Source organism: Armigeres subalbatus, chromosome 1, assembly GCF_024139115.2.
Source record: "Armigeres subalbatus isolate Guangzhou_Male chromosome 1, GZ_Asu_2, whole genome shotgun sequence".
NCBI classification, from domain to species: Eukaryota; Metazoa; Arthropoda; class Insecta; order Diptera; family Culicidae; genus Armigeres; species Armigeres subalbatus.
The window spans coordinates 118,859,038-118,886,540 of NC_085139.1; the positions used below are offsets into that span (position 1 = coordinate 118,859,038).

The following is a 27,503-nucleotide window of genomic DNA, read 5'->3' on the forward strand; positions in this document are numbered from 1 at the left end:
CTTCGGATTTTTTCAGTGTTAGTTGTTCAATTTATTTATTTTATTTATTTATTTTATAAAATTCAATTAGCAACTCCACCGAAAACAATTTCATTATCTAATTAATTTTCAATGGATTTCCTGGAATAAATCTAAGAAGGAATCCGGGAGGCTTTTCGAAGAAATTTTAAGGAAACCCTGGTGAAATATCCAAAAGAATTCTTGGTGGAGTTTTTTTAGATTATTCAAGGAAATTTTTTTGAGGAGCTCTTAAATGAATTTTTGGAGAAGTTTTAGAAGAAATTCCTGGATGGTTTTGCAGGAATTTTGAAATATATTTCCGAAGGCATTTTTAAAAGAGAGCCTGAATGGATTTTCGAAAATAATTCCCGTTTGAACTACTTTATGAGATTTTGAAAGTATTTCTAAACAACTTGCCACAAACCACGTAGGCCGAATTTTCACATTTTCAAACCCACCCCCCTAGTAGACTTTTCCAAAACCCCTTCCCCACCCCCTTGAAGTATACGTAGACTTTTTCAAATTTAACAAAATGTCATAAGTGATTGGAAAAAAAATTGGAAATCAGCCACGTTTTCAGCAATTCAGATATACAAATTTCAAACCTAACAAAATAAAACTGAATAAAATCCAACTCAATATCAATTAAAAATTCAAAACGAAATCAAATTCAATCCTCTGTCCATAGCTCGTGAAACCAAATCTCGAAGCCAATTAATATAATTTCTGTTGGATTTGATTCCTCCTAGAGGTGTGCGCCACCGCCACCGACACTTGCATAGGCGTGCCACTGCTTAAAATCTGTCACGCAATTGAATTATAATTCTGCATGCCGGTTCAAATTTGTAGAAAACCCAGGAATTTTCAGAATTTCGAGTTGAAATTCCGAGAACGTCAAGTCTACATTCCAAAAAGTTTGTCGTAGAAATTCCGTAGAATTTCTGATTGATAACCTTCAAAGTTTCCAGGTAATACTCCAAAGAACTCTCCGTGATAATTCCGATATTTTTCTTGAAAATTCCATTCCGTTGAAATCTCAAGTTTTTTTTTCTAAATTCCAAAAGTTATTCCGTTAAAACGTCGAGTAATTTTCCGTGAAAATTTTGAATTATTTCCCGTTGAAATCATGCTAAAGGTTTCCTACGATATTTTGACATTTCTCTTGCAAAGTAGAAGCGATTTCCTGAAGAAATTAAAAAAAATCCTATGGACATTCCAAAGAGTTTTCCAGATAATTTTCGGTGGAAATTATGGAGGATTTCAGTTGAATTTGTGGTGAATTTATCGTAAAAAAATAGAATAAATTTTCATGAAAATTACTAATGCTTTCTTACAAGAACTGCAATAATTTTTTTGTGAAAACTTAGAGTTTTTGGTGGGAAATTTAAATAATTTCTCTTGAAAGTTTTCAAAAATTTCTTTTTCCATCGATAGTTCCAAAGAATTTTCATTAGAACTGCCGAAGAAATTGCCGTTAAATTTCGAATAATTTCGCTTATATGTATGTCCAAAGAATTCCTCGCGAAAATTCCAAGAATTTCAGAAATTAAGAAAAATTTCCCGGGGACTTTCCAGAAAATATTCAGTGGAAATTCTGAAGAATTTCTCACGGAAATTTCGGAGAATTCCCCTTGAAAGTTCCAATGAATGTCTTTTGGAAATTCCAAAGACTTATTCTTGGATATTCCAAAATGCTTCCTTTGTAAATTCTAAAGAATTTTTCATCGAAGTGCGATATAATTCCCGTGGAAATTCTAAAGAATCACTTGTAGTTTCTAAAGAAGTTCCTGCTGAAAATCAAAAGATATTTTAGTAGAATCTGCAATGTAATCAATGTAATCCAAGCGGAAATTTTGATTTTTTTCGATATTAAAAAATTAAACAAGTGAACTTCGCACTGCCGTATGAAATGTTTTCCGAAAAAAAATAAAATTAAAAAAAGTCTACGTAGACTTTTCGTATACCCCCCTTCGTAGACTGATGTAGACTTTTTCAAACCCCCTCTCCCTCAAGAGTCTACGTGGTTTATGGACAACCCCTAAAGGAATTTCTGAAGGAACATTTGAAGGAATTTCCGGAGGAATTCTCAAAGGAATTTATGAAGAAATTTCTAATAGAATTTCAGAGGAAATGCCTACTGGTATTTCTGAAGTCATTCCTAAAATTCTCCAGGATTTTTTTTTTGTAATTCTCCAAAAAATCCTATGGAGATTCGTCCAGGAATTCCCTCGTATATTACCTCAAGAAGTTCTACAAAAACTCCTCCGGAAACGAATTCCAGAAAGTCTTTCGAAAATTCTCTCAACTATATTTGGAAATTTTCTCAGGAATTAGTTCGGAAAAAGTTCCTTCAGAAATTTGTTTAAGAAAACTTTGGGAAAATCGTTAAGTTGTTTTCCGAAAATTCCTCAAGAAACTCTTCTAAGAACTCTTTGGAATTCCTTGAAAAGTTCTTGGGTGAAATTTCCTTAAGAATTCCTGAACAAGTTCCTGAAGGAATATCCGTAGAAGTCCCTGCAGGGTTTTTTTTTCAAAGTGACTCCTGAAGAAACTTCCGACAGTCTTAGATATCTCCGAAAATTCCTTTGGACATTCTGTCAAAACTTCGTTCAGAAATTCGGATATACCTTCTGAAAATCCTTCTTTTTGAAATATCTACAGAGAATGTTTTAGGAGTTCCTCAGGTAATTGTTTTAAAATTCAAAATCTCTAAAAATTCCTTCAGAAATTTATTAACGGATTACTTCGGAAATTTCTGTCAGCTTCGGAATTTTGCTTTGGAATTTCTTTGAAAATCAATTTGATATTCCTTCGGAAATTTTTATTTAGTAATTCCTCTAGGAGTTCCTTAGCAAGTTCCTTGACAATAATTGTTCTTGAAATTCCCATAGGAATTCTTCCAAAACTACTTTAAGCAATTTAATATAGAATTTCTCAGGGTAATCCTTTGAAAATTCCTCCAGAAAATTCTTTGGTAACTTCATGACGCTACCTACAGACACTGACAAAACTAGCTCTGTACACATCGTTGATTCGTCCAGTCAGGACGTACGGCCATGAATCATGGACGTTAAAAGATGCAGATTATCAAATTCTCAAAGTGTTGAAAATTTGAAAATACTGTGCTCAATACTTGGCAGCGTGGTGGAAAATGGTAAATGGAGCAGACGAATGGATGAACCACGAGTTAAACCAAGTATACAAAAATGCAGACATAGGCAGGTTGATAAACTAAGGCAGATTACAGTGGGTTTGACAAATAGTGCGTATGCAGGAAGAGAGACCAGCATAAGAACTTGCAGAGAACCTGGAACAGGACGTTGGCTCTGGGGTGTGCAATCGAGGAAGATGCGGAAGCAGCCGCTGATGCATTTTGGCAATACTGTTAGGAATTCCTTCGAAATGTCTGTGGGGATTTGCTCAAAATTTTCTTAAATGGTTCCTACTACACTTTCCAACACTACTTCAGGAATTTTCTCGGAAGTCCTTTAGAAAATTCTCTTAGGAATTCCATCAGAAAATAGTTCATTCTTTAAAAAATTTCAGAATGAATTCATGCAGGAATATTTTATGTTTTACTAAATGAATTTCCCAAAGAGAACCTGAATGGATTATTCTTTCTGAAATAGAAAAATTCTGCAGACATTGTCATAGGATTTTACGAAGGAATTCCTAATGAAATTTACTGAGAAATGCCTGTAGAAATTTAAAAAAAAATCATAGTTCCCTCCAGAAATTCTTTCAGAAACTTCACCAAGAGCTGTGTTGGCATATTTAGGCAAATTTCAGGAAAATTTTAAATTTGTTATATTGAGATCAAAACCACTGAAATGTATTTAAATCCTAAATTGGAAATAACTTTTGAAAAAAGTTATTACCAATTTGTTCTATGACACCGAAATCTAATTCTTAACACTTTGGAGTCACGAAAAATTTTATTGTTAAAATTTGATTAATCAAAATCAAAGAGTAACAAAATAGTGGTAATTCAAAAAACATTTTGAAATTAGGCATTGATTACTATCACCGGCAATTGACTATTTTGAATGTGCTGTTTGATGATCAGCAAACGCAGAATATTGCAATTTCAATCCACTGAAGTCGGTTTTTGTGCGGCGATTCCTACCGTGTGATTCAAACCGCGTTAATCCAAAATACCATGGTAAAATTGATTTTTTCAGCAATTGATTTTTTCATCCACGCCGGTTCACGCCGCCGCCGCCGCCGCCGATAAAAGTCAACGGCGCGCCGCCGTGACGCCGCCGCCGCCGGGGCAAAAGTGACCACCACGCCGCCGCCGCCGATGATATGACCGGCGCACAGGTCTAGTACGGAGGCCGCGCACATTCTGGTAGTAGATGCGCAAGGCATGAGCAGGTAATTCACCAGACGAAATGGATCCTCTGACCGGCAGGCAATTGTTAGATACGTTGGATGATATGGCAGGCTGCTCGGGGTTGGAATCAGCGTCTACTGGCTGGATACTGGAAGTAACATATGTTACCGGAAGAGAATTGTTCTGGACGATATTGTACTTGCCTGCAATAACGGTTTGGAAGCCCTCCGTGCCAGACTCAATTACAGGACCGGGATGACTGCGGAGCGCTGGCTGGAGTGGCTCGACTGCAATGAGCGGATTGAGGGCTTCCATTGAGCTAGCAGGCGTGCATCCCGGTGAACGGTTGATTATTTGGATCCTAGATGTGTAGTTAAACGGCAGTTCGGACGGGAGAGTGGAATCATCCATGGCTTCACTAAAACTTTCAGACAGAAAAGCGTTCATTGATGGTTGATACTTTCCAGAAAGAGGAGTGCGGAAGCCCCCGTTTCCAATCTCAAACACAGGACCAGGACGGCTGATGATCGTAGGCAGAAAGGGCACGACTGTGTTGAGTGGATTAGGGGCTTCCTCTATGCTTGTGGCACTTGTGCGTCCTGGAACGCGTACATAGTTTTGTAGTATCTTGTTGACTGAATGCAAAGACTGGAATTTAGCTGGAGAAACGCTGGAAACGTTGGAAAAATCAGGGTGCGAAATGCTCGGTGATGAACTATACTTGCCTGTAGAAGGAGTTCGGAAGATCCCGTCTCCCATCTCAAGCGTAGGGCCGGGACGACTGCTGGCCGCTGGCGGAAAGGCGCGACTACGATGAGGGGGATAGGGACTTCCTTGAGGGTAGAGGCAAGTGTGCGTCCCGGAGCAGAGCTGAAGCCATCTATCATATCACTTATTCCATCAATATAACTTCGTCCATTGATGTGCTCAATGGATCGTCGCATACTGCAGCAGGTCCTGGTCGCCAAAAATTTGCTCCGGATCTGTTGTCGGTGAACTCCCGATAAACTACTCCTCTCGGCCACGTAGAAGTCGATAGAGCCTTGGACTTCAGGTCCAGGTTCATACCGACTTTAAACGAGACAAACGACAAAGCATTTATATCCCTTCCTTTAGCAACCAGTCGAATTACTTGAATGTCATCTGACGCAAGGCGTTTCATGGCGAGAGCGCGAACTTGGTCTGTGGACACATCTCTCGCGATACGGGATAAATACAGCCAAAACTTCGGTTGATTAGGCGGAACAGTAGCTATCCCCATTGACGGAGACGGAGTGCTTCCAGTTCCAACTTGTAGCGAGGGCTTCGGAGTAGGTTCAGCGTTATCGATCGTTCTAAACAGTCTCCTGCCCTTGGTAAACCTAGGATGGATGTCGGTGGGCTTAAAAGACTTCGGAGTGAATGAGCTAGAGTTTATCAGCTTGGCAAAGTTCGTCTTAATCTCGGTTTTCAGTTCATCCATAATCTCCAACTTCAGGTTTTGCATAATATCGCTATGAGAATTCAGCGCATGCACTTGTCCGACCTCATAAGCCGCCCGTGTCGTATTTCGGAAGCGTAAGTCATCCATCAGTTTAGTACACGAATAGCATAACTTCCTCAAACGCATCAGCAGCAATACCACAACAACGGGGATGAAAAATGGCTTTACAGAAGCCTTGGCACTCAACTTGAATGTCACCGATCTCATTTGCGCAGGAACTGCATACTAGAGACATTGTGTTCGAGGACGCGGACCTTGTCGTATTTTGCGCTTGAACTTTCGCACTCCCGACAACCGTACATACAGAAACTACTATGATCGAGAGTAAACAATTCGCACAATCGAGTCGACTTCGGATCACTTGTACCGTGATCGCAGTATATGCAAAAGCAAAAAAAACTTTTCTCGCCCGTCGATTGTTGATGAATTTTCTCAATTTCCAAATTCACTACGCGTGATTCTTCACTGCACTAGTATGCACCACGTAATCGTTAGCGATAAAGCTAAAACTCGCCACTTAAAGACCGGTATTACACGTACTAATTTGAAATTAACAGCAGAGGAAAAACGCAAAACAATGCAACAGTAAACAAACAAATTATCATATCGAACGACAACGGCCAACGATGCATAAACTTTGCAGCCTCCCGCGGAATGGTAGTCCGAAGCACTTTCTTCCCTCGTAAGAATATCCACAAGGCCACATGGAAATCACCTAATCAAGTAACGGAAAACCAAATCGACCACGTTCTAATCGACGGTAAATTCTTCTCCGACATCACGAACGTACGCACTTACCGCAGTGCGAATATTGAATCCGACCACTACCTCGTCGCAGTATGTCTGCGCTCAAAACTCTCGACGGTGATCAACACGCGTCGGAGTCGTCCGCCGCGGCTTAACATTGGGCGGCTACAAGACGGTAGACTAGCCCAAGACTACGCGCAGCAGCTGGAAGTGGCACTCCCAACGGAAGAGCAGCTAGGCGCAGCATCTCTTGAAGATGGCTGGAGAGATATTCGATCCGCTATTGGAAGCATCGCAACCGCTGGACTAGTCACGGTGCCCCCGGATCAGAGAAACGACTGGTATGACGGCGAATGTGAGCAGTTAGTTGAGGAGAAGAATGCAGCATGGGCGATATTGCTGCAACACCGCACGAGGGCGAACGAGGCACGATACAAACGGGCGCGGAACAGACAAAACTCGATTTTCCGGAGGAAAAAGCGCCAGCAGGAAGATCGTGACCGTGAAGAGACGGAGGAACTGTACCGCGCTAATAACGCACGAAAGTTCTATGAGAAGTTGAACCGTTCACGTAAGGGCCACAGCCCGATATGTGTAAGGACATAAACGGGAACCTTCTTACAAACGAGCGTGAGGTGATCCAAAGGTGGCGGCAGCACTACGAAGAGCACCTGAATGGCGATATGGCAGACAACGGTGGCGGTATGGTAATGAACCTAGGAGCACGCGCGCAGGACATGCGACTTCCGGCTCCGAATCTCCAGGAAATCCAGGAGGAGATCGGTCGACTGAAAAACAACAAAGCCCCTGGAGTTGACCAACTACCAGGAGAGCTGTTTAAACACGGTGGTGAAGCACTGGCTAGAGCGCTGCATTGGGTGATTACCAAGGTTTGGGAGGATGAGGTTCTGCCGCAGGAGTGGATGGAAGGTGTCGTGTGTCCCATATACAAAAAGGGCGATAAGCTGGATTGTAGCAACTACCGCGCACATTGCTGAACGCCGCCTACAAGGTACTCTCCCAAATTTTATGCCGTCGACTAACACCAATTGCAAGAGAGTTCGTGGGGCAGTACCAGGCGGGATTTATGGGTGAACGCTCTACCACAGACCAGGTGTTCGCCATACGTCAGGTATTGCAGAAATGCCGCGAATACAACGTGCCCACACATCATCTATTTATCGACTTCAAAGCCGCATATGATACAATCGATCGGGACCAGCTATGGCAGCTAATGCACGAAAACGGATTTCCGGATAAACTGATACGGTTGATCAAGGCGACGATGGATCGGGTGATGTGCGTAGTTCGAGTTTCAGGGGCATTCTCAAGTCCCTTCGAAACCCGTAGAGGGTTACGGCAAGGCGATGGTCTTTCGTGTCTGCTATCCAGCTTTCCACGATCGGTAATGGCAGCTTTTCGGTGTGAAAAAATCAATCGGTCACTGTACTTATTGACACTAGCTGGAGGAAAGCTCACTGGCGTTCCTGGATGAGGGGAAGGGAAAAAAGGCCTTTTCGCCGGTGAGTTTTCCTCCAGCTAGTGTCAAAAAGTACAGTGACCGATTGATTTTCACACTCCTACAAGCCGCCATTACCGAGCGTGGAAAGCTGGAGTCAACATCGCTTTGGAGGGAGTAATACGAAGGGCAGGGATTGACACGAGTGATACGATCTTCACGAAGTCCGTCCAGTTATTTGGTTTCGCCGACGACATTGATATCATGGCACGTAACTTTGAGAGGATGGAGGAAGCCTACACTGCCGCGATTCGCATAAGAGTCCCATGTCGATTTTTGACGATTTCGATTTTCTTTCAGAAATAAGCTTAAAATGAAATCATCTTTAAGAAAAACTGATAAAATAATAGGTTTTGTTCTAGTAATTTGAAAATCAAACCCCACTTGTGTTGTCCCATCTTGCTATTTATTCGCATAACGGTCACATTCCAGATTTTGATACACTCTCGCACAAAACATCACTGTAATTATGGTCCATTTAATTCTTCCATAGCAATGTATACAGATAAAGAATATCATGCCAAATTTTCAGAAAGATAGCTGGTTTTATCGATTTATTAGAATTTTTTTAATTTCTCCATGTAAAACGAGTTTGGAAAATTCAACGGCATATTTCTCAAGTTGATGAAAACTGACATGGGACGCTTATGCGAATAGGGGCAGTACATCAGACTGAAAAGCGAAGCTAAACGGATTGGACTAGTCATCAACACGTCGAAGACGAAGTACATGATAGGAAGAGGCTCAATAGAGGTCAATGTGAGTCACCCACCACGAGTTTCTATCGGTGGTGACGAAATCGAGGTGGTTGAAGAATTTGTGTACTTGGGCTCACTGGTGACCGCCGATAACGATACCAGCAGAGAAATTCGGAGACGCATAGTGGCTGGAAATCGTACGTACTTTGGACTCCGCAAGACGCTTCGATCGAATAGAGTTCGCCGCCGTACCAAACTGACTATCTACAAAACGTTTATAAGACCGGTAGTTCTCTACGGACACGAGACCTGGACGATGCTCGTGGAGGACCAACGCGCACTGGGAGTTTTCGAAAGGAAAGTGTTGCGTACCATCTATGGTGGGTTGCAGATGGCGGACGGTACGTGGAGGAGGCGAATGAACCACGAGTTGCATCAGCTGTTGGGAGAACCATCCATCGTTCACACCGCGAAAATCGGAAGACTGCGGTAGGCCGGGCACGTAGCCAGAATGTCGGACAGTAATCCGGTAAAAATGGTTCTCGACAACGATCCGACGGGAACAAGAAGGCGAGGTGCACAGCGGGCAAGGTGGATCGATCAGGTGGAGGACGACTTGCGGACCCTCCGCAGACTGCGTGGTTGGCGAAGTGCAGCCATGAACCGAGCTGAATGGAGAAGTCTTTTATGTGCAGCACAGGCAACTCCGGCCTTAGTCTGATGATAAATAAATAAATAGATTCCGGGAGTACAACTTGCAGACTCACCATCTGTTCATTGATTTCAAAGCAGTGTACGATTCAGTGAAAAAAAAATGAGCTGTGGCAGATAATGTCTGAACATAGTTTTTCGGCGAAACTCATTAGACTGATACGTGCAACGCTGGAAGGCTCGAAATCAAGTTTTCCTATTGCAGACGAAGTGTCAACCTCGTTTGTGACCTTAGATGGATTGAAGCAGGGTGATGCGCTTCCGAATTTATTGTTCAACATTGCACTCGATGGCGCTATTATGAGATCTGGCGTGCAGAGGAACGGCACTATCATCACACGTTCGCATATGCTCCTGGGCTTTGAGGACGACATCGACTTTATTGGAATCTATCGCAGAACAGTAGTGGAGGCTTTTGTCCCACTGAAGAGGGAGACGACGAGGATAGGCTTTACCATTAACTCTACCAAGACAAAGTACATGGAGGCATGTAGAGATAGATGAAGAGCTAGTGGTGTTGGTGCTGAGATAGTGCTTGATGGGGATGTGTTTGAAGTTGTTGAAGAATTTGTTTACCTTGGAACGCTTGTGAACCGACGATTATGGAGCTCTACAATACGCCAGGCATAGGTGTATCGACACTGTGTAGCCAACCAGGTATTCAGGCAGGTATCTGCCGTGCAGTCGAAGAAAAATAAAACCACGGTAGCCACCACCAGCCATAGGTAAGCTGACGACAGTGAGCCCTTGCTTTTACTATCATGTCTGACAGGTGACCGGGAGATCGCTACATTTTCATTTGGTCTCTTGAAAATGAAAATGCAACTTGTTCTACGCAGCTGTGCAGCCCCCAACACAAAATGAGCAAGAATAAAGCGAGAATCATTAGGTACTTCTCTGTGGGGGTTGCCTATCCGATTTTTTCGCACTTGTATACAAGTTTGATAAATTTGTTATCAGGGCTTGTTATGATTCGTAACAGTTTTTGTCTTTCTTTTATCGTTGTTCGTTATCAATTGAGAACGTTTTCTGCAAACCCTGCTCATGCTCACTCTAATGTGAACGTGTACTATACGCATGTGGAAGTGTTGGCTTGACAAATAGATTGTGATTGCTTCGGCTATGCTTCCGATTTGGGAATCTCGGGCTCATTCAGTAGCCGCTAAGTTGCGAAGGCCGACGGCGGTTCTTCGTAGCTTAGTTGGTTAAAAGCACCAGTTTAGCGTTCGAGTCACATCGCAGTAAAATGGTTACCTCCAATTAGAGGTGTGCGCCGGTCCGATATTCGTCGGCGGCGTGAATCGGCGTGGCAATTTATTTATTACGTTTCCTTAATTTTTTTTTGCATTTTTCTCAGGATATTTTTAGGACTTCCATTTTCCAAGGAAGAATCTTATGAATTCCGCATGAAAAATCTAATGAACTTCTGCATAAAATTTCATAAGTTTTTCCTAATTTTGGAAATTATTTTCGAATTTTCCACGGTAACTACTTTGAAGTTTCGAGAAATCTTTGGAATTACCAAGAGAAGCTTTTTAAATTCCCAAATAAAATTGTCTGGAATTTCAGCATAAAATTCATCGCAATTTACATAAGAAACTTCAGAATTTCCACGAGAAATAGGCCGAAGGCCGACGGAGGTCCTTCGTAGCTTAGTTGGTTAAAGCACCAGTCTAGCGTACTGTAGGGTCATGGGTTCGAGTCCCATCGAAGGGAAAGTGGTTACCTCCAATACATTTTCCAAATCAATATCTTCCACATAACGTACATATTCACATATGAGTTTTCATAACATTGTAAATTAACGTCCAAGTCGGGTGGTTTAATCCCCGGAAATAGGCAATTAACTTTGATTGAACTGATATTCTATATGGCTATTTTTCCAAATGATCATTGGGTCGGTGTTCTGCTAATCCGCACCAAGGGCCAATGGAAAATCACCCAATTTTGCGCATAAAACAACGTGTTACAGTTACAATTTATACCGTGTTGAACTTAACTCGTATTAGTTTATCGAATAAGCGCAAACATGAACGCGAATTTTTGTTTGTTAATTTTACGAGCCACGTATCACAAGACAGTCTAAAAACCGGTTGGTGCGGTTTAGCAGAACTATATGACCATATGCATTTATTTTTAAGGGGCATTGTCCATTTTTTGTTGTCGCGCAAATAACGATAGCATTTTTCTAAAATGGTGTTGGCAAAAATGGTGAAGCCAGGTGGACATGTCACCAGTGTTCAATAGAAATCGAGTAAATCTGCATTCCGAACCTTGCTTTCATGCTTTACTATCAATTGGAAACCTTCTTTTCATCGAGCATGCAAGCATGATTCAGTTCCGAGTTTCGTTCAATGCTTTCCGTACCTTAAAGTACGCTAACATGATAGTTGATTGTCAACGTGTTTCCTGGAGTTAACTATCCAGCAATTTTTCAATTGAATTTCGCCGAGCCCTTATTTATTTTTAAGAATATTAGCATCCTTATTACAGAGCAGTGTGAGGCAACATTTTTCTCATATGAAGTTTAAGGTGATTATACAATCAAGCCATGTGGTGAATTTCAAATTCACCACATGTTTTTCTACTACTATTATCATAAGTTCAAAACCAACGTAATATTTGTTGTACAATGCTGAAATTAAAGTCGATTGCTTAGTATGAGTAATCAAACGATCTACAGATGTTGCGATCCCCATGCGTTGTTGTTCTTTCAATTCGTGCTCTTGAAAAATCACTAGAAAAAGCACGTGGTTTCCAAGATGGCCGATTTGTGGCTTTGTTGTATAACCACCTTAACATAAACAACACAAACACACATTTGTTATTATTGTAACCCGGGGCAATAACATCACAAATGTTTGCTGTTAATATACATACAACCATATTTATGAAGTGATTAATTTCATAATCATGATGATAACACGATTCATGCTTTATATATGTATGACGATTAATTATTTTAGAGCGTCTTAGGGGAAATGCTACAAGGTTAAAAGACTATTATTCTTCCATTTACTTCCACTATTAACTTTTTTATGTATCAACAAGCAGATACGTATTTCGTTTCCTACTTGGAAACTTCTTCAGTGTTTGTTATCGACTCGATAACAAACAATGAAGAAGTTTCCAAGTAGGAAACGAAATACGTATCTGCTTGTTGATACATAAAAAAGTTAATAGTGGAAGTAAATGGAAGAATAATAGTCTTTTAACCTCATATGTATGACGCTTCAACAACATAATGGTACGAACTTGATCAAATTCTCGAATGCAGTGAATGTTTAACAATGGGCCACATGTGATTTATTCTCTGGGCCACAGGAAAGGGCTTGGAGGGCCGCACTTTGGGGATTACTGCATTATAGCTTATCAAACGCTTAAATTTAAATTTGTAGAGCAAGTTGTTAAGACGAACCAAGAGGCCATCATGCAGTTGAGGAATGCGTAAGATTGACGGCCGGGAATAAAACAAAACTGTGTATATGAAGAAATTTTTCACTATTGTATATTTTCTCCTCATAATAGGTAATCTTCGACATCTACATCTATTGCGTCCTCTAAAATCAAATCTGACACGAAGCTCTCTCCACTAGCATGTGTTCTAGCCACGTGACTCGCAAGATTCCTTGATGACAAAAAGCTTTTTTCACAATCCTGACATTTGAATCTCAGTTCACTGTGCCTCTGTCGATGTCTATCGAAAGACGTTTTATTGGGAAGTTTCACGAAACAGATCGAGCACTCAAACTCGATAGGAAAGTGCGTTCGCAAATGTTCAGCTATGGAGCGCGTAAATTCCTTCGAGCACACGGAACAGCAAAATGTCTTCGTGCCGTCCTCGTCGATTTTTGTACTATAATAGGATGTCCAGTTGTTTCTGGGTCTGCATGTTCCTCCCTGACTTTGTTTTTGGTGCGCCCGAAGAAAAGTAGCCGTAGTGAAGCGCCGTCCACAAATGTCGCATTCGTAATCGCGCCGACCTTCGTGTATTGTTCGCACGTGGAGTTCGTACGCGTCGATAGTTTTGAGACGTTTCGTACAGATCTTACACTCATAGCTGGTGGTATTTTCGTGTACCGTTGTAACATGGCGCTTTAGTTTAGATTTCTGGGCGAACACTCGACTACAGATGTCGCAGGTGTACGAAATGATGTGTCGTTTCATGTGCGTTCGTAGTGCGAGGGCTGATGTGCAAAGCTTACCACAAACGTCGCAAGTGAAAGAAGAAGACGCATTTTCCGCTAGGTGGTAAGATTGTGCGTGGTGTTCTCGCCCTCGTTCATCGGCGTACCGCCGGTCGCAATAGTTGCATTTGAATGGTTGCTCGTGCATTCGCAAATGATTGTTCAAAGAACGCATCTGCTTGATTTCTATGGTTTCCATTACACACATCTGGCAAGTGTATGGCAACTGATCGGAGTGTTCCCTCAGGTGGTCCAATAAGACCTTGGATGACTCCAATGGTTCACATCGGCAGATGTAGCAAAAGAAATCATTCGAACGATGGGTATTCAAAATTGTTTCAGTATTATGTTCCTTATTTTTACTGCTTGATAATAGTAACCTTGGAATGTCGTCATTTTTGGATTTTTCTTGCTCCACGGAAACTGTAACATCCGAATCCGCATCATCTTGAGTAATCAGATCATCTTCATATTCAGCAGGGACATAATTATCTTCCAGCCATTCTTCGGTTTCCTCGTTGCATTGTTTCAATGTTTCTGCATCATACCTGTAAAACAACATATTGTAGGGTATGATGGGGCAAGATGGGTTTATTAATACAACTTTTCAACATGGATCTATAAAAATAGCTCATAATCTGTAAGCCACTTATTATTCCACTTCGAGTCATTAAAGTAGAAGTCTATTTTTCTGTCAATCAAAAAATGGCGGGGTAAGATGGGTCAAACAGCGGGGCAAGATGGGTCACTTTTAAATACTGCAATTAATATTGTTTTTATTCCCAATATTGATTTACACACAGATAGATAGCTTTATTGCCAATGATTTAATTGAATAAAAAATAATGTTTAAGCCTTGGATGAAGAAATGGCTCTACATTTAAAAATGTCTGAAAATTCTTATGAAAAGAAGTCGTCTAAGTATAGTTTTCTTAAAAACAAAAAATAGACATTTTTAATAAACAAATTAACATGATTATGTCAAAAGTAACCTTAAAATGATTAAACCAGCAATGGAAAATATGTTTTGAATACGAACTATGCACTTCAGTATGTGCTGACCCATCTTGCCCCATTTGTAAGTTCATGTTAGAATGTCTAATTTTCGATCAAATTTATTTATTTCAACGCAGTTAGTATAACATCACCTACATTACTTATAATACGTTCACTATGTTACTAAAAATGTTTAAATTTCACATTGCTCGACGAGATTACACGTTTTATAGAAAGTGTGTTTTGCATAAGAAACAATGCTAAAAAATACTTTACCTTGCCATACTCGACCAAAATAAAATTTTATCATCAAATCAAGTGATAATAAAGTAGAACCAAATTATTCCTCCTACAAAGTCATAATCTCCACATTAAAATGTACACGATGCTAAAAAACGGCCCTGACCCATCTTACCCCGTGACCCATCTTGCCCCGCCTTGAACTTTTTTCAAAAAGATAGTTGAAAACGTTTTAGGTTTACGTTAGGTCTGTTTTGTGTGGCCATGACCATAAAGTGGTTAATTTTCGTATCAACTTACGTATCTTGCAAGCTATATTCCACTATCTCGGATCCCAATTCGACCAAATCCTCTTCATCCTTAACTTCGATTTCCTCAAATCCGAGTAGGTACTTCCTCAGCAGAATATCGTTGCTACGGAACACATCCAGCGTCGTTTGAATCTGCTGCATGGTATTTGAGCACGATGGGCAAACCTTCTGCGGTAGGCCATCTGTGGGTTCATACTGGTTGAAAAATTAAAACGGTAATATTAATGATCTTAGAGCAAAAACATACGATATTTTGATCAATTTTGATTTAATATTACACAACTGGATTCCTTTAAAAATCAATTTAATAAAGTTTATAAATGTTCGCCGTACGCCAGCTATTTCAGAAATACCGCGAATACAATGTGTCCACACATCATGTATTAATCGACTTCAAAGCCGCATATCATGATACAATCAATCGGGATCAGCTATGCACGAAAACGGATTTCCGAATACATAAACTGATACAGTTGGTCAACGCGACGATAGATCGGGTGATGGAACAAACCTACATCAGACTGAAGATGGAAGCAAAGCCGACTAATCATCAATATGTAGAAGACGAAGTACATGATAGGAAAGGGCTCAAGAAAGGACAATATGAAACATCCACCACGAGTCTGCATCGGTGGTGACGAAACCAAGGGTGTTGAAGAATTCGTGTACTTGGGCTCACTGGTGACCTCCGATACCAGCAAGGAAATTCGGAGACGCATCGTGGCAGGAAACCGTACGTACTGTGAACACCGCAAGACAGTTTGCCGCCGTACCAAACTGACTCTAAAAAACGCTTATTAGACCGGTAGTCTTCTTCTGACACAAGACCTGGAAGATGATCGTTGAGGACCAATGCGCACTTGGAGTTTTTGAAGGGAAAGTTCTGCGTAACTAGCTATGCTGCGATGCAAATGGCGGACGGTACGTGGAGGAGGCGAATGAATCGTTCACACCGCGAAAATCGGACAACTACGGTCAGCCGGGCACGTAGCCAGAATGTCGGACAGTAATCAGGTGAAAATGGATCTCGACAACGATCCGACGGGAACAAACAGGCGAGGTAGGTGGATTTATCAGGTGGAAGATGATTTGCGGACCTTCCGCAGACTGCGTGGTTGGCGACGTGCAGCCATGGACCGAGCTAAACGGAGAAAACTATTATGCACTGCACAGCCCACTACGGCCTAAGTCCAAATTCTAATGCTACGTTTAGACAAGGCACATGAATTGAGCAAGTCGCTTGAATCGAACGCGAACTGAACGTGTAAACACCTTAATTCAATTCACTTGAACGAAAAGAAAGTTGAACATGTTCAACTTTTGGCAAGTCAATTGAATTCAACTGAGTTGTTCAACTCACTTGCCCTGTCAAAACGTAGCATAATGCTACGGGCGTGAAGAGAAGCAGATTGTGCTGACCGGCGTGCTCTGCGTTCCGGAGCTGGACATGAACCTTGTCTCTGTTGGAAAGCTCGTCAAAAAAAGGTGCAGCAGTGAATTCCAACGAGGTTGGATGTACGATTTCCAGTGGGGAACGGATTGCCGCTGTGGAGACACGTAGCAACGGTCTCTATCATTTACGAATGGTGGAGCGCGTGGGTGCTGTGAAGGAGCATTGCGATGCGAAAAGCTGTTTGCAGGACTGGCACCGCAAACTCGGTTATCGAGACGTGACGGCCATACAGGAGTTGGAACAGCGACAACTGGCCACGGGTATCAACATCAAGCGATGCGATTTGGTTTTGCCATGCGAAACTTGCCTGCAGGGTAAGATGGCAAGACTGCCATTTTCAAAAAAGGCAAAGAAGAGCAGTAAGGATGTGATGGACCTGATTCACAGTGACCTGTGTGGACCAATGCGGACAATGCCACCGGGTGGTCGACGTTATTTCATGACGCTTAACGACGACCATAGCCGGTATACCACGGTGTATATGCTGCAGAAGAAATCCGACATGTTTGATGCCATCCAGGACTACGTGCAGAAGATGAAGACGCAGTTCGGCAAGCCGCCAAAAGTCTTGAGGTCCGACCAAGGAGGTCCGTGAAGGCATCCAACAGCAGTTCACGGCGGCCTATACGCCACAACAAAACGGTGTCGCAGAGCGAAAGAACCGTTCGCTAGTGGAGATGACTAGGTGCATGCTTCTGGAAGCAGGTATGCCAAACTGCTACTGGGGCGAAGCAATAAGCACGGCGAACTATCTCCAAAATATGCTGCCAACACGAAGACAAACAAGGTGACGATTAGTCGGGATGCTCGTTTCCTACCAGCCAATATCGATCCGGAGACTACCATGGAGGATGAAGGTACGTTATTCTTTCCCTTATCGCTAATTGACATGAACCGTAGCGAGATGGAGAAACAGGAGGAGCCTGCGCAACCCGGCCTGGCAGCCGAGCCCGGCGATAGCGAGAGCGAAGAAGATTTCCACGGATATGAAGACCATTCGGATGACAGCCTGTACGAGGATGCCGATCCCGACGAAGAGCCACACGTAGAGCCGATGCCGGTGGACGAAGAGCGATCGGTTGGTACACCACGACGGTCGACTAGGATGACCAAAGGTATCCCACCTAATCATTACGGTGCTGATGGAAAACTTGCATGCTGTCATAATGATGAGCCAAGCGGCTATCAAGAAGCTGTGGCTTGTCCAGAAGCTGATTTGTGAAGGCAGGCCATGCAGGAACCTGAACGGAGATATTCAAGAAACGGTCAACATGCGGCTGCCTCCAGGATGTGTAGCGGAAGATGAAATGGACGTATACCGTTTACGGAAGGGATTGTATGGGCTGAAACAAGCCGCCCGTATTTGGAACCACAAATTGGACGACACGCTCAAACAAATGGGTTTCAAGCCGTCGAAGAATGACTGCTGCCTCTACGTCAGGAGAAAAAAGGTAAGCTCGCCTACATTGCTGTCTACGTTGACGATTTTGTTATAGTGTGCGAGACGGAGCACGAATACGAGGACATTGTCAAGCAGCTGAACCGACATTTCACGGTGACGTCTCTCGGGGACATCAAGTTTTTCCTCGGTATCCAAGTCACCCGTTCCGAGAAGCACATTGCGCTCAGCCAGAGAGCCTATATCCAGAAGTTTCTGACCAGATTCGGTCTGCAAGATGCGAAGCCTTCTACCATTCCACTGGATCCGGGCCACCTACATCCAAAGGAGGAGATCCCGCTGCCCAATAACCACCAGTATGCCAGCTTGATTGGTGGGTTGTTGTACGTGGCCATGTGCACTCGTCTTGATGTCGCAGCAGCAGTTTCGATTCTGGGAAGAAAAACTAGTAGCCCATCACAGGCCGATTAGGTAGAGGCAAGGCGGTACCTCAAAGGTACTATCGATCATGAACTGATCCTGGGAGCCGATTCCACGCAACTGGAGGTGTTCGTAGACGCGGACTGGACTGGCGACACCAAAGATCGCAAGTCAACCACCAGTTTTTGATTCGGTATGCAAGTGGAATGATTGGATGGTGTTCCGGGAAACAGGAGTGCGTCACGCTGAGCAGTTCGGAAGCCGAGTACGTTGCATTAACGGAAAGCTGCAAGGAATTATGGGCCAAACACAATTGATACGTTTGCGTGCGTTTTGACAGTTTTCTCATGGGAAAACTGTCAAAACGCACGCAAACGTATCAATTGTGTTTGGCCCATTATCCTGGTTGTTATGCCTTTTCGACAATCTGGGGATCAACACGCAGCTTCCAGTGACTCTTCACGAGGACAACCAGCGCGCTATCAAACAACTGGAATGCAACTTCAGCAAGCGGCGTTCGAAGTACGTAGATACCAGATTCCATTATGCTCGTCAGTTGAAGCAGCAGGGAATCATCAATCCACAATATCTACCATCAAACGAAATGATTGCAGACATGATGACGAAGCCAATTCCACGTGTCAAGCAATCAAGATTCCGAGCTGCAGCTATGATTCTTCCGTCGAGGAGGAGTGTTGGTGCTGCAGATCTAGTTGGCGACAACGAATCAAAGCAACCATAGATTAGTATTTTAAATTTGAATAAAATTCATTCCTAGTTTGTCTCTCTTCAAGTTCAGACGTTTTCCTTTTCACGAAAGAAGTAGTGTTCCGGTCTACGGCCATTTACCATCCAAGATGGTGGCCATCAAAAGAATTCATCAATGAATTTTAGAACTGAAACGGATTGCTGGTAAGCCTAGCCATGATGTCTGATAGAGAAATAGTTGCATCGTAAAAAAACGACATGGGACAACTATGCTTGGCTCGGCAGTTGAAGAAGAAGAAGAAGGTATTTATAATATCATTAATCATTATCCTTGTTATATTTTTATATCGAACAAAGTGCCTATTAGAAATGAGCCAGCCGAGGGCTGCAAATCTCTCTAATAAAGACACAAAAAGTGTCTACATACAGAATATCGTTATTATCGTAGCAGTTTTCTCACCTGAATTTGTAAGATGCTTCTCAACTGATCAGGTAGTTGTGCGTTACTTCCATTGGCGAATATGCATCTCAGTTCTGTATTTTCCTTCACACATAGGCGACAAATTTGTTCAAAGTTTGCCATTCATGAAACATAGAAACTGTGTTATTTTAAGACACTAAGTTCGCTAAAATCAGTAGCATTGAGATACACAGTGATGCCTCAAATAAAAATCACAATAAAATACAAGTTATTTATTTGTCGCAATGTTATGTTTCAAACATTGACACGCGTGGACTTTGTTTTTTTATGTGTTAGTAGTGTTAGTAGCCAAAAGCAGCTGATTTCTGACGTTGACGTAGGCTATGCATTTTCTTCATTTTTTTTACGAACACGGGATCACACTGTCATATACCTGCGCGTTGTCGTCTCGATGGCGATGCAAATATGATGTCCTTCTTATAACTGTCTTACAACTGTATATTGTTATTAGTCAACATTATTGGTTTTGTTCAAATTTTTTATTTAAATTGTAACTTTGAGAAGTCCACAATTTTTATTTTTTTAGTTGGTATACAATGTTTTTAAAATCAATTTTTTAAAAAGAATTTAAATATTTTGAACATTTAAACAAATTTTCTTATCAGTTGTGTAAAACCCGGAAAGTATGGAGCAGACTTTAATTGACATGGTTAAATAGAAATATCCCAAGACATATTCCTGGAAATTACATCTTCATTGATATATTTGATTCATTGACTTTACATAGTATATGTATGACCCCTTACTTTATTTCTCGTCTGAAGTTTATTAAACATCAATAAATAAACATTCTGCACGTTACATATTGATTCCTACAATGGCTGATAAGAGGAAAGCACTTTTTATCTGTCTCGGTAGGTACATACGGGTTGCTTCTGAGTATAATGATTTTCAAATCTTACCACCATTGATCTTCAGGTAACATTTGCCGCTCACCAATAGCGGAAGCCGTATTTCTGAAGTCAATCGACGAAGCCGGTGTCGCCGATCAGTGGGAAGTGGATAGCGCTGCCATCGGTGGATGGCATGTGGGAAAGCTGCCGGACCACCGGGCGCTAGCCACCATGAAGAAGCACGACTTGCCGTACGACAATCGCGCCCGTCAGATTACCAAAGAGGACTTCAATCACTACGACTACATTTTCGGTATGGACGAGGAAAATATGTCCGATCTGAAAAGTCGCGCTCCGAAGGGATCCAAGGCGAAACAATTGCTGTTGGGTGACTACGATACGGATGCGCCCGGGAAAATCATTCGCGATCCGTACTACGATCAGGGGTCCGACGGGTTTGAACAGTGTTACGTCCAGTGCGTGCGATGCTGCAAGGGTTTCCTAGCCAAGGTTGACAAAGGTGACGTCTGATGTACTACGATATAAGTCAACTTTCTTGTGAATTCTGATAATATATTAAGGGCTTTCTTTTGTGTTGGGATTTATGTGGCTTTTTTCTTTAATCTGGTGCCTATCATAAGGCACGACTCGGATAGGTGTTGGTCGAGCTTTTGCCAAAACTTCGTCAAATGGTTTTTGAACGTACTGATTTTTTTTGTTCGTTAAGGAATGGAACTTTTGCGTTTTGTTTTATTTATCAGAACCCCAGCCAAATTTCGAAAGCTTACTTGTACTGATGGTCTGGTCCAGCAATCTCTTTGCAGAAGATTTGTCTTGGTTTCTCAAATAAACAATCTCCAAAAGCAAGTTTATTTTGCACGATTTTTTTCGTGCAAAGCACATAATATAGCACTGTATTAAGTGGTCCAATAAGGATTTTCTTTTCATCATTCGTTTTTTTCTGTAGCTCATAATATTTCTGTATATTTGAATGCTCACGAGTGCACTTTCATGAACAAGTCAAAACAATTCGAAAGAATCGGATACAATCAATGGGATTGATAGACATCGCCCTTATCATCTCTTTCATTATTATTTGTTCGGATGTTTTATACTTCCCGATCCAATAGGTTTGTTGGTAAAGGAGAAAATATTCTTTCTGAATACTAGGGGAAATGATCCGATCTCCATCTCACTGTACATATATCCATCTCATCGCTAAACAAAGAAATACGGCACCAAATTCGTCGCTTCTTTTTGTCAACATGCGTGCTCAATGCTGAAAATAATCACAAAAATAATAAACCAAATTCCTTTTCATTGCTTTGTTTTTGATGGGATTGAAATAGGAGCTATGAGATGAAATGGTGAACCGTTCCCCTACGTAGTTTGTGTCTTGTCCATATCACGTTTACTACGTAACAACAATCGCTAGCCTATGCCATGGTTTAAAAAGATGCATGTCGTTCTGTTTTATTATTTGATGATGTAAAAATTCGACGTACTTTAACAAGCATGCAATTAGTCTATTGTCTACTCATCGATGTGAATCCAATGAGACCAGATGGCATCGACATGGCTAGTGCTTCTCCATTGAATCCACTCAACGGTGATGGTTGTTGGTGATGATGTGCTTGGTGTTGCTGCAAAACGGGGTGCGAGTGTGGATGGCCTTGGAAATGTGGTGGTAGCGGTTCGGGGGAACCGATTGTTGCAAACGAAGCTGTTGTGGCTGGACTTCCCAGGTCCGAAACATGCGTCAGATCGCTCTGATTAGTACGGTCATGCTCAGGAAGAGCTATCTGCTGTATTATGGGTGTAATGGAAGGGTGCACCGGGGAATCCACCGGCAATTGTATTTGTGTTTCCGCTTGTTGGACCAGACGATTTTTCCTAGGGCTGGATGACTGTTCTCCACCCTCTGTTTTCTTTTTGCGGGAACTTTGCTTATATAGTTGAACACCTTCGACCACAATTCCATGCTTGCGTATTTTGTGTTGCGTTAACATGTAATTAAATCTGAAAAGGCCAAAAATTGATTACTGCATCGATGTAGAAGTAATTCAATATTGCTGCGTGTATACAGCACAGAATCACCGTCTTCGACCATAGGTCGCACAAACTTAACACTTAACAAGAATGATTAATATACACATAGAAACATTTACCTGTAATCTGCTCCGCAGATGTCACAGTATACCCGATCTCCGGTATGTTTCATAACATGATAGCGTAACTGATTTGGTCGGGCGAACGCCTTGTCACAATAGGTGCACTTGTGCTTGTAGGGATTGTCGTCGTGGAGGAGCATATGCCTCCGGAGACTTTTCCGCCAGCGACATTTCAGCCCACAGATGTTGCACACAAAGTCCTTCTTCTCGTGAATCGACTCGATGTGGATCTTAAGCTGCTGCTTGACATAGAATCGCCGATCGCATATAGGACACACTATGTCCTTCTGTTGGGTGTGCGTCATCATGTGAACGTTGAATGTGGCACTGCTTGACAGGATTTTGCCACAAATTTGGCAAACTTGCTTCGATAAAGATGCTGGCTTGTCGTCCGTGCTCTTATCCCGCTTTTCCCTGGGCTTTCGAGATCCTTTAGGAGGGCGTGGCTCATTCTTTCTAGGCCGACCGCGTTTCTTTTTCGGCTTCTCTTCAACGAAATCATCATCAGGATCGTATTTCAACGCTATGTTCTTACGAAGTTTTGCCATTTGTTCCTCTTCGGGATCATATTCATCAGCGTCGTCATCATCCGTCTCAGAGTGACTATCGGAACTAGAAGATGCCACGAAATCTTTCCGAATATCATAGTCCGAATCAGAATCCATTTCACAGGGTTCCTCTTTCACGTCTTCTGATGAGTGGTCTTCTAGCTTCTGCATAGCTAACGGCATATGATCTGGATTTTCCGTTTCTTCACTTATGATAAAACCTAATTCTTGGGATTTGTCATCAGTTTCAACGGCCACCATTAAATAATCCGTTGGGAGCTCGCTGGATTCTTCCGCCTCTTTCTTAATAACTGAGCTAACGTTATCAGCATCCGGCTTCCTATCTTCTTCGTCATCCTCCTTGATCATTCCTTCCTTGACCGTGAAAATTTTAATCAACTTGCTTTGCGCACAACTGCATGTCCTTATGAATTTGATCCAGAACTTTATCATGTGAGAGCAAGCATCACACACTCCACTGGGAAGCAGCTCATACTCCTGACTCGATTCCAAGCATATTTCCAACAATTTGGCCGTATCGCTGCACTTCATTAGCTTTTCAAGATTGTTTTTCAGCGGCTGTCGTTCCACTTTCGCACATAGTCGGCAATAGCTCGACTCATTGCTGCTACCACCAATCTCATCCCTTACTTCCGGTTTGCCAACTGCAGCGGAGACCACATCTACTGATGGTACGACATTCGACCGGATTAGCGTTGGCGGGTCAACATTCCGATCAAGTTCATCTGGGTGGAAATGCCGTTCGCAAACCTTCGGATCAGGAATGTGCTTACAGTTCGCACGGAATCCTAGTGCCTTGTTCCAGGAGCGTATTAGTTCCTTGTTTTCACAGGGGAAGTCGAAAAAGCTAATGCCGGATTGACCCGTCGTAGAGTCGCAGTTCGGTGTAAGACACTTCTGCACCACTTTGTCCATGTTGCTGCGGTTTCTACCGGTTTCTCATTTCCGTAAATTTTGTGGTGTTAATAGAATTTTATGGATGCAAGATATAAAACTGGTAGACTGATTTGATTTGTTTACATCCAAAACTGAGCACATAAATCGAAGTCTTCTCACATGAAGATTGCATCAATGGAGTGACATTTTGCATCACGAAGCACTCAGTCAGCAGTCGACGTAAGGCCATCTGTCGGAGGGAATCAGGGAATGCATCAATCAAGCAGAGTGAGCAGAGTCTATTATATATAGAGTTACGCAAAGAGTGAAGCCAAATCTACCTATTGAACTGTCAAACCGTCTACCTATCGAGCAAAGTAAACAAATGCTTGTTGGAGAGGCGGAAGTATTGTTATCGCCTTATAATTATGATGGCGAATTAAAACGCATGAATTGTATTAGATTTGTTCTAGAAACAGCTTCAAAAGACTTCAATACATCCCCCAAAAAAGTAGCAACAAGAAACTCATGTGTTTGCACTCTGTGGGTGATTTGGTTATCAAATTAAAAAGCTTTAGTAGTGAACACTCCCGTGAAGTCACTTGAAGGGTTGAACAAAAGTGAAAGTTGCCAGCATAATAACAAGAGCATCATTCAGAATAAGTGTAAGAAGATCCTCTTTGCGCAACTCTATATAATTGACTCTGCAATCAAGGTAACTCATTTAGCACTCACCGCATAAAAACAACGGCGGCACTGTATACAGTGGGGCGCAGTAAAAGATATTTTAGTAGTAACTATCTTTTAGTAATATCTTTTAAATCTTATTTAAATCTTATTTAAATATTTATCTTTAGTAAAATCTTTTAATCTAATTTAGTAGTAATATCTTTTGGCGCAGTTGTATGGAAACGCAAACTTTGTCCGATCAAGGTTTTTCCGTTTTTCTGAATCGTTTTGGGACCCCAATCAACTGTGCAAAATATGGGCTCGATTGGTTGCAACCTCGCATGCCGCATCTCGTTTTAAATTTACATGGAGATTAGTACATTTGTTAGTACACTCAGCGAACTGGACTAGCGAAATTCATAACTGCACAGAGCGAAAAAAAGTTGTGATTTCAACATTTTCTAACTTTTATTCCAAAAGATAGGAAAATATTGTAATTTTGAGTGCTGAAGTGTTTAAATTGAATACTAAATGTTTGATCTGAAAGTTTTTTTCTCAGTGTAAAATTGTTATTTTTACAGTGAGAGCTTTCAGAACAAAATTTGGAAATCAATCAAACTTGAATTCAATATTTCATATTTTTGGCAACTCTGATAATAAATAATAATCTAACTGGCAGCCCACAACGATCCGTCAAAAGTATGTTTACCAAATTCAGTAAGCTTTTTTCTGAAGCTTGTGCGTGATCGTTGAACAAAAAATACCGCGATTCAACCGGAATATACGGAAAAACTTGCAGTTCCCCAGATTCCAAGAATGGGTACGCCAGAGACGAGTATCCAAGGACTTCAGATACGATGGACGCTGATACGAACCCGAATAATATCTGGATTGCGCATCGATTTGGATCGGCAGAAAACGAGGCTGCTGAGTCCGCGCTGTGATTCCGTCACTTCCTGCATTCAGTCAATCATTGGCTTTTCACCCCGGATTCGATTACCAATGTGACGCCTGGTATTCACTATGCTGGGAGGCGAAGCTGTCATCAACGATTTTCAGTATTTGGCAAAGCGGACAAAACGACAAGCAGACTGGATGAAGCGATTGGCGAAGGAAGCGCATAAACGTAGCGGAACAAAATAGCAGCAGGTTGGAGATGCACAAGTAGGTTTGACTTGAATGAGATTATATGCATGTGCCGTATCCGTTCCGTTGCATTACGTAGGGGGCAATCAGCCTAAACCAGTGTATATGTAGTGCTCGGATAGGTTAAACCATTCTGCATGATAAATATTTAATGTGAAGTGATTTTTTGTACATCAAGAAATATCCTAATATACTAACTATTGTATTTTTCATAATTATTTATACTTATTTTAGATCAACCGTCAAATGGAAAGCAGCACAAGCAATCAGTCAGCAACAAGAAGAATCAACAGAAAACGTTATCGTTGGAGCGCTCGGTGGAGGACATTTCCATTCGAGCATACAGTTCTCAATGTTCGGAAACTAAACCGCTGAATGTCTCTTTTAAACTGGTGGGGTATACTCCGACTTGGCCAACAAGAGCGAATCGGTCGTCTCCATCATCAACGTTAGGCGAGGTGGTCTACCAGAAGGAACACATCCTGATTCACAATCGGACGCTAAGGACGAAATACTGCAAGCTCAAGGCCATGTTCGTAGAAGGCGAAACGAAATTGATTTGAAGGAGGGTCCAGAAAAGATTGACGCATTGGAAGCGTTTTTCCCCTTTGTGTCCGACGATGATAGATCCGTTGAGGAGCGTTTCGTGTTCGCTCCGGCACCATCCTAGAGCATGGCAAGGAATCGAAATCGCAGAAAGAGGAAAACGAAAAAAGTGGAATGATTTAGCTTCGGAGAAGGTACTGGCTGAAAATATGACTACCGGTGAGTTTGCATTTTATTGTTCCTTAAGTTTTTATACCTCCGGCAATTATTTTACATTCGTTTTTGTTTATATGTATTTTAAATAAAATTATAAAGCTATTAATCTTTCTCTACCGCAACCATCAGGGCGACCAGAGCAATGGACGGGACTGGATCAGCAAGTTGACGTGAACCCGTTGAAGCTCAGCGATAGGTTGTCGAGCGCATCGTATTTCCGTTGAATGGTTGACAACTGTGACCACAGGAACAACGGTGGCAATGGACGTGGCGGCGTGGTAATTATTGTATGCATAACCACCGCAACGCAGGAGGCCCGACTTATCACCAGCACAACAACTATTCCAACAATGATGGATGCGATGGTCGGAACTATTACCATCAAATCCGAGACGAGCGAATGCGCACAATTTGCATTGCACGAGTTAATGTGACATATTAAAAATAAATAAATAAAATGATATCGATAAATATAAAATAAAGAATTTTGAAATTGTGCAAATTTTTGTTTTGACTGGTTTAACTCAAATTGAAATCGTACACAACGTGTTGTTTTGAAAGCAGAACTAGTTGATTCAAATGTAAAATACAGCATTCGCTTTGAAGGAAAAATGTGATTTTGAAAGTTTTGCTCTTGTCGAAGTTCTCACCAAAGTGAAAATTTTGCAGTTGTAGATTTAACAGTCTTATACCATATCCACACTACGGTCGAATAACATGTTATTCGCGCTTTGGTGTTATTCGGCCAATAACATGTTTTTCGAAGGTAATATTCCCATACATTTCTG

At 41.8% G+C, this 27,503-nt stretch overlaps 3 protein-coding genes and 1 long non-coding RNA gene across 12 annotated transcripts in view; 2 read left to right on the forward strand and 2 right to left on the reverse strand.

Moving 5' to 3' along the window:
- Positions 1-12,960: 12,960 nt before the first annotated feature.
- LOC134205042 (zinc finger protein 836-like) overlaps positions 12,961-27,503 on the reverse strand; it is a 35,420-nt gene continuing 20,877 nt past the window's right edge. For 2 of the 9 annotated variants that reach the window (XM_062679911.1, XM_062679923.1), the window contains one exon: positions 15,291-15,423. Coding sequence is in view for 5 of the 9 variants with exons in the window: in XM_062679918.1 (XP_062535902.1) it covers positions 13,014-14,229; positions 15,218-15,423; positions 19,669-19,791 (1,545 nt within the window). In the remaining 4 variants the exon portion in view is untranslated. Of the gene's footprint in view, positions 14,230-15,217; positions 15,424-15,969; positions 16,302-16,325; positions 16,491-19,668; positions 19,963-26,713; positions 27,088-27,503 lie in introns of those variants that run through there. The other 7 variants (XM_062679919.1, XM_062679918.1, XM_062679922.1 and 4 more) reach the window with 7 other exon arrangements.
- LOC134205044 (low molecular weight phosphotyrosine protein phosphatase 1-like) lies at positions 20,246-21,123 on the forward strand. Its single transcript, XM_062679924.1, has 2 exons — positions 20,246-20,543; positions 20,608-21,123. Exons 1-2 carry the CDS (start codon positions 20,507-20,509, stop codon positions 21,051-21,053), a joined length of 483 nt encoding a protein of 160 aa, XP_062535908.1. The 5' UTR covers positions 20,246-20,506; the 3' UTR covers positions 21,054-21,123.
- LOC134205041 (zinc finger protein weckle-like) lies at positions 21,970-24,316 on the reverse strand. Its single transcript, XM_062679910.1, has 2 exons — positions 22,691-24,316; positions 21,970-22,541 (listed from the first exon to the last, which is right to left on the reverse strand). The coding sequence occupies exons 1-2, from the start codon at positions 24,175-24,177 to the stop codon at positions 22,049-22,051; spliced, it is 1,980 nt and encodes a 659-aa protein (XP_062535894.1). The 5' UTR covers positions 24,178-24,316; the 3' UTR covers positions 21,970-22,048.
- Positions 25,510-26,978, forward strand: LOC134205045 (uncharacterized). The gene is made up of 3 exons (XR_009978045.1): positions 25,510-25,971; positions 26,188-26,718; positions 26,845-26,978. It is a non-coding gene; the product is annotated as an uncharacterized LOC134205045 (long non-coding RNA).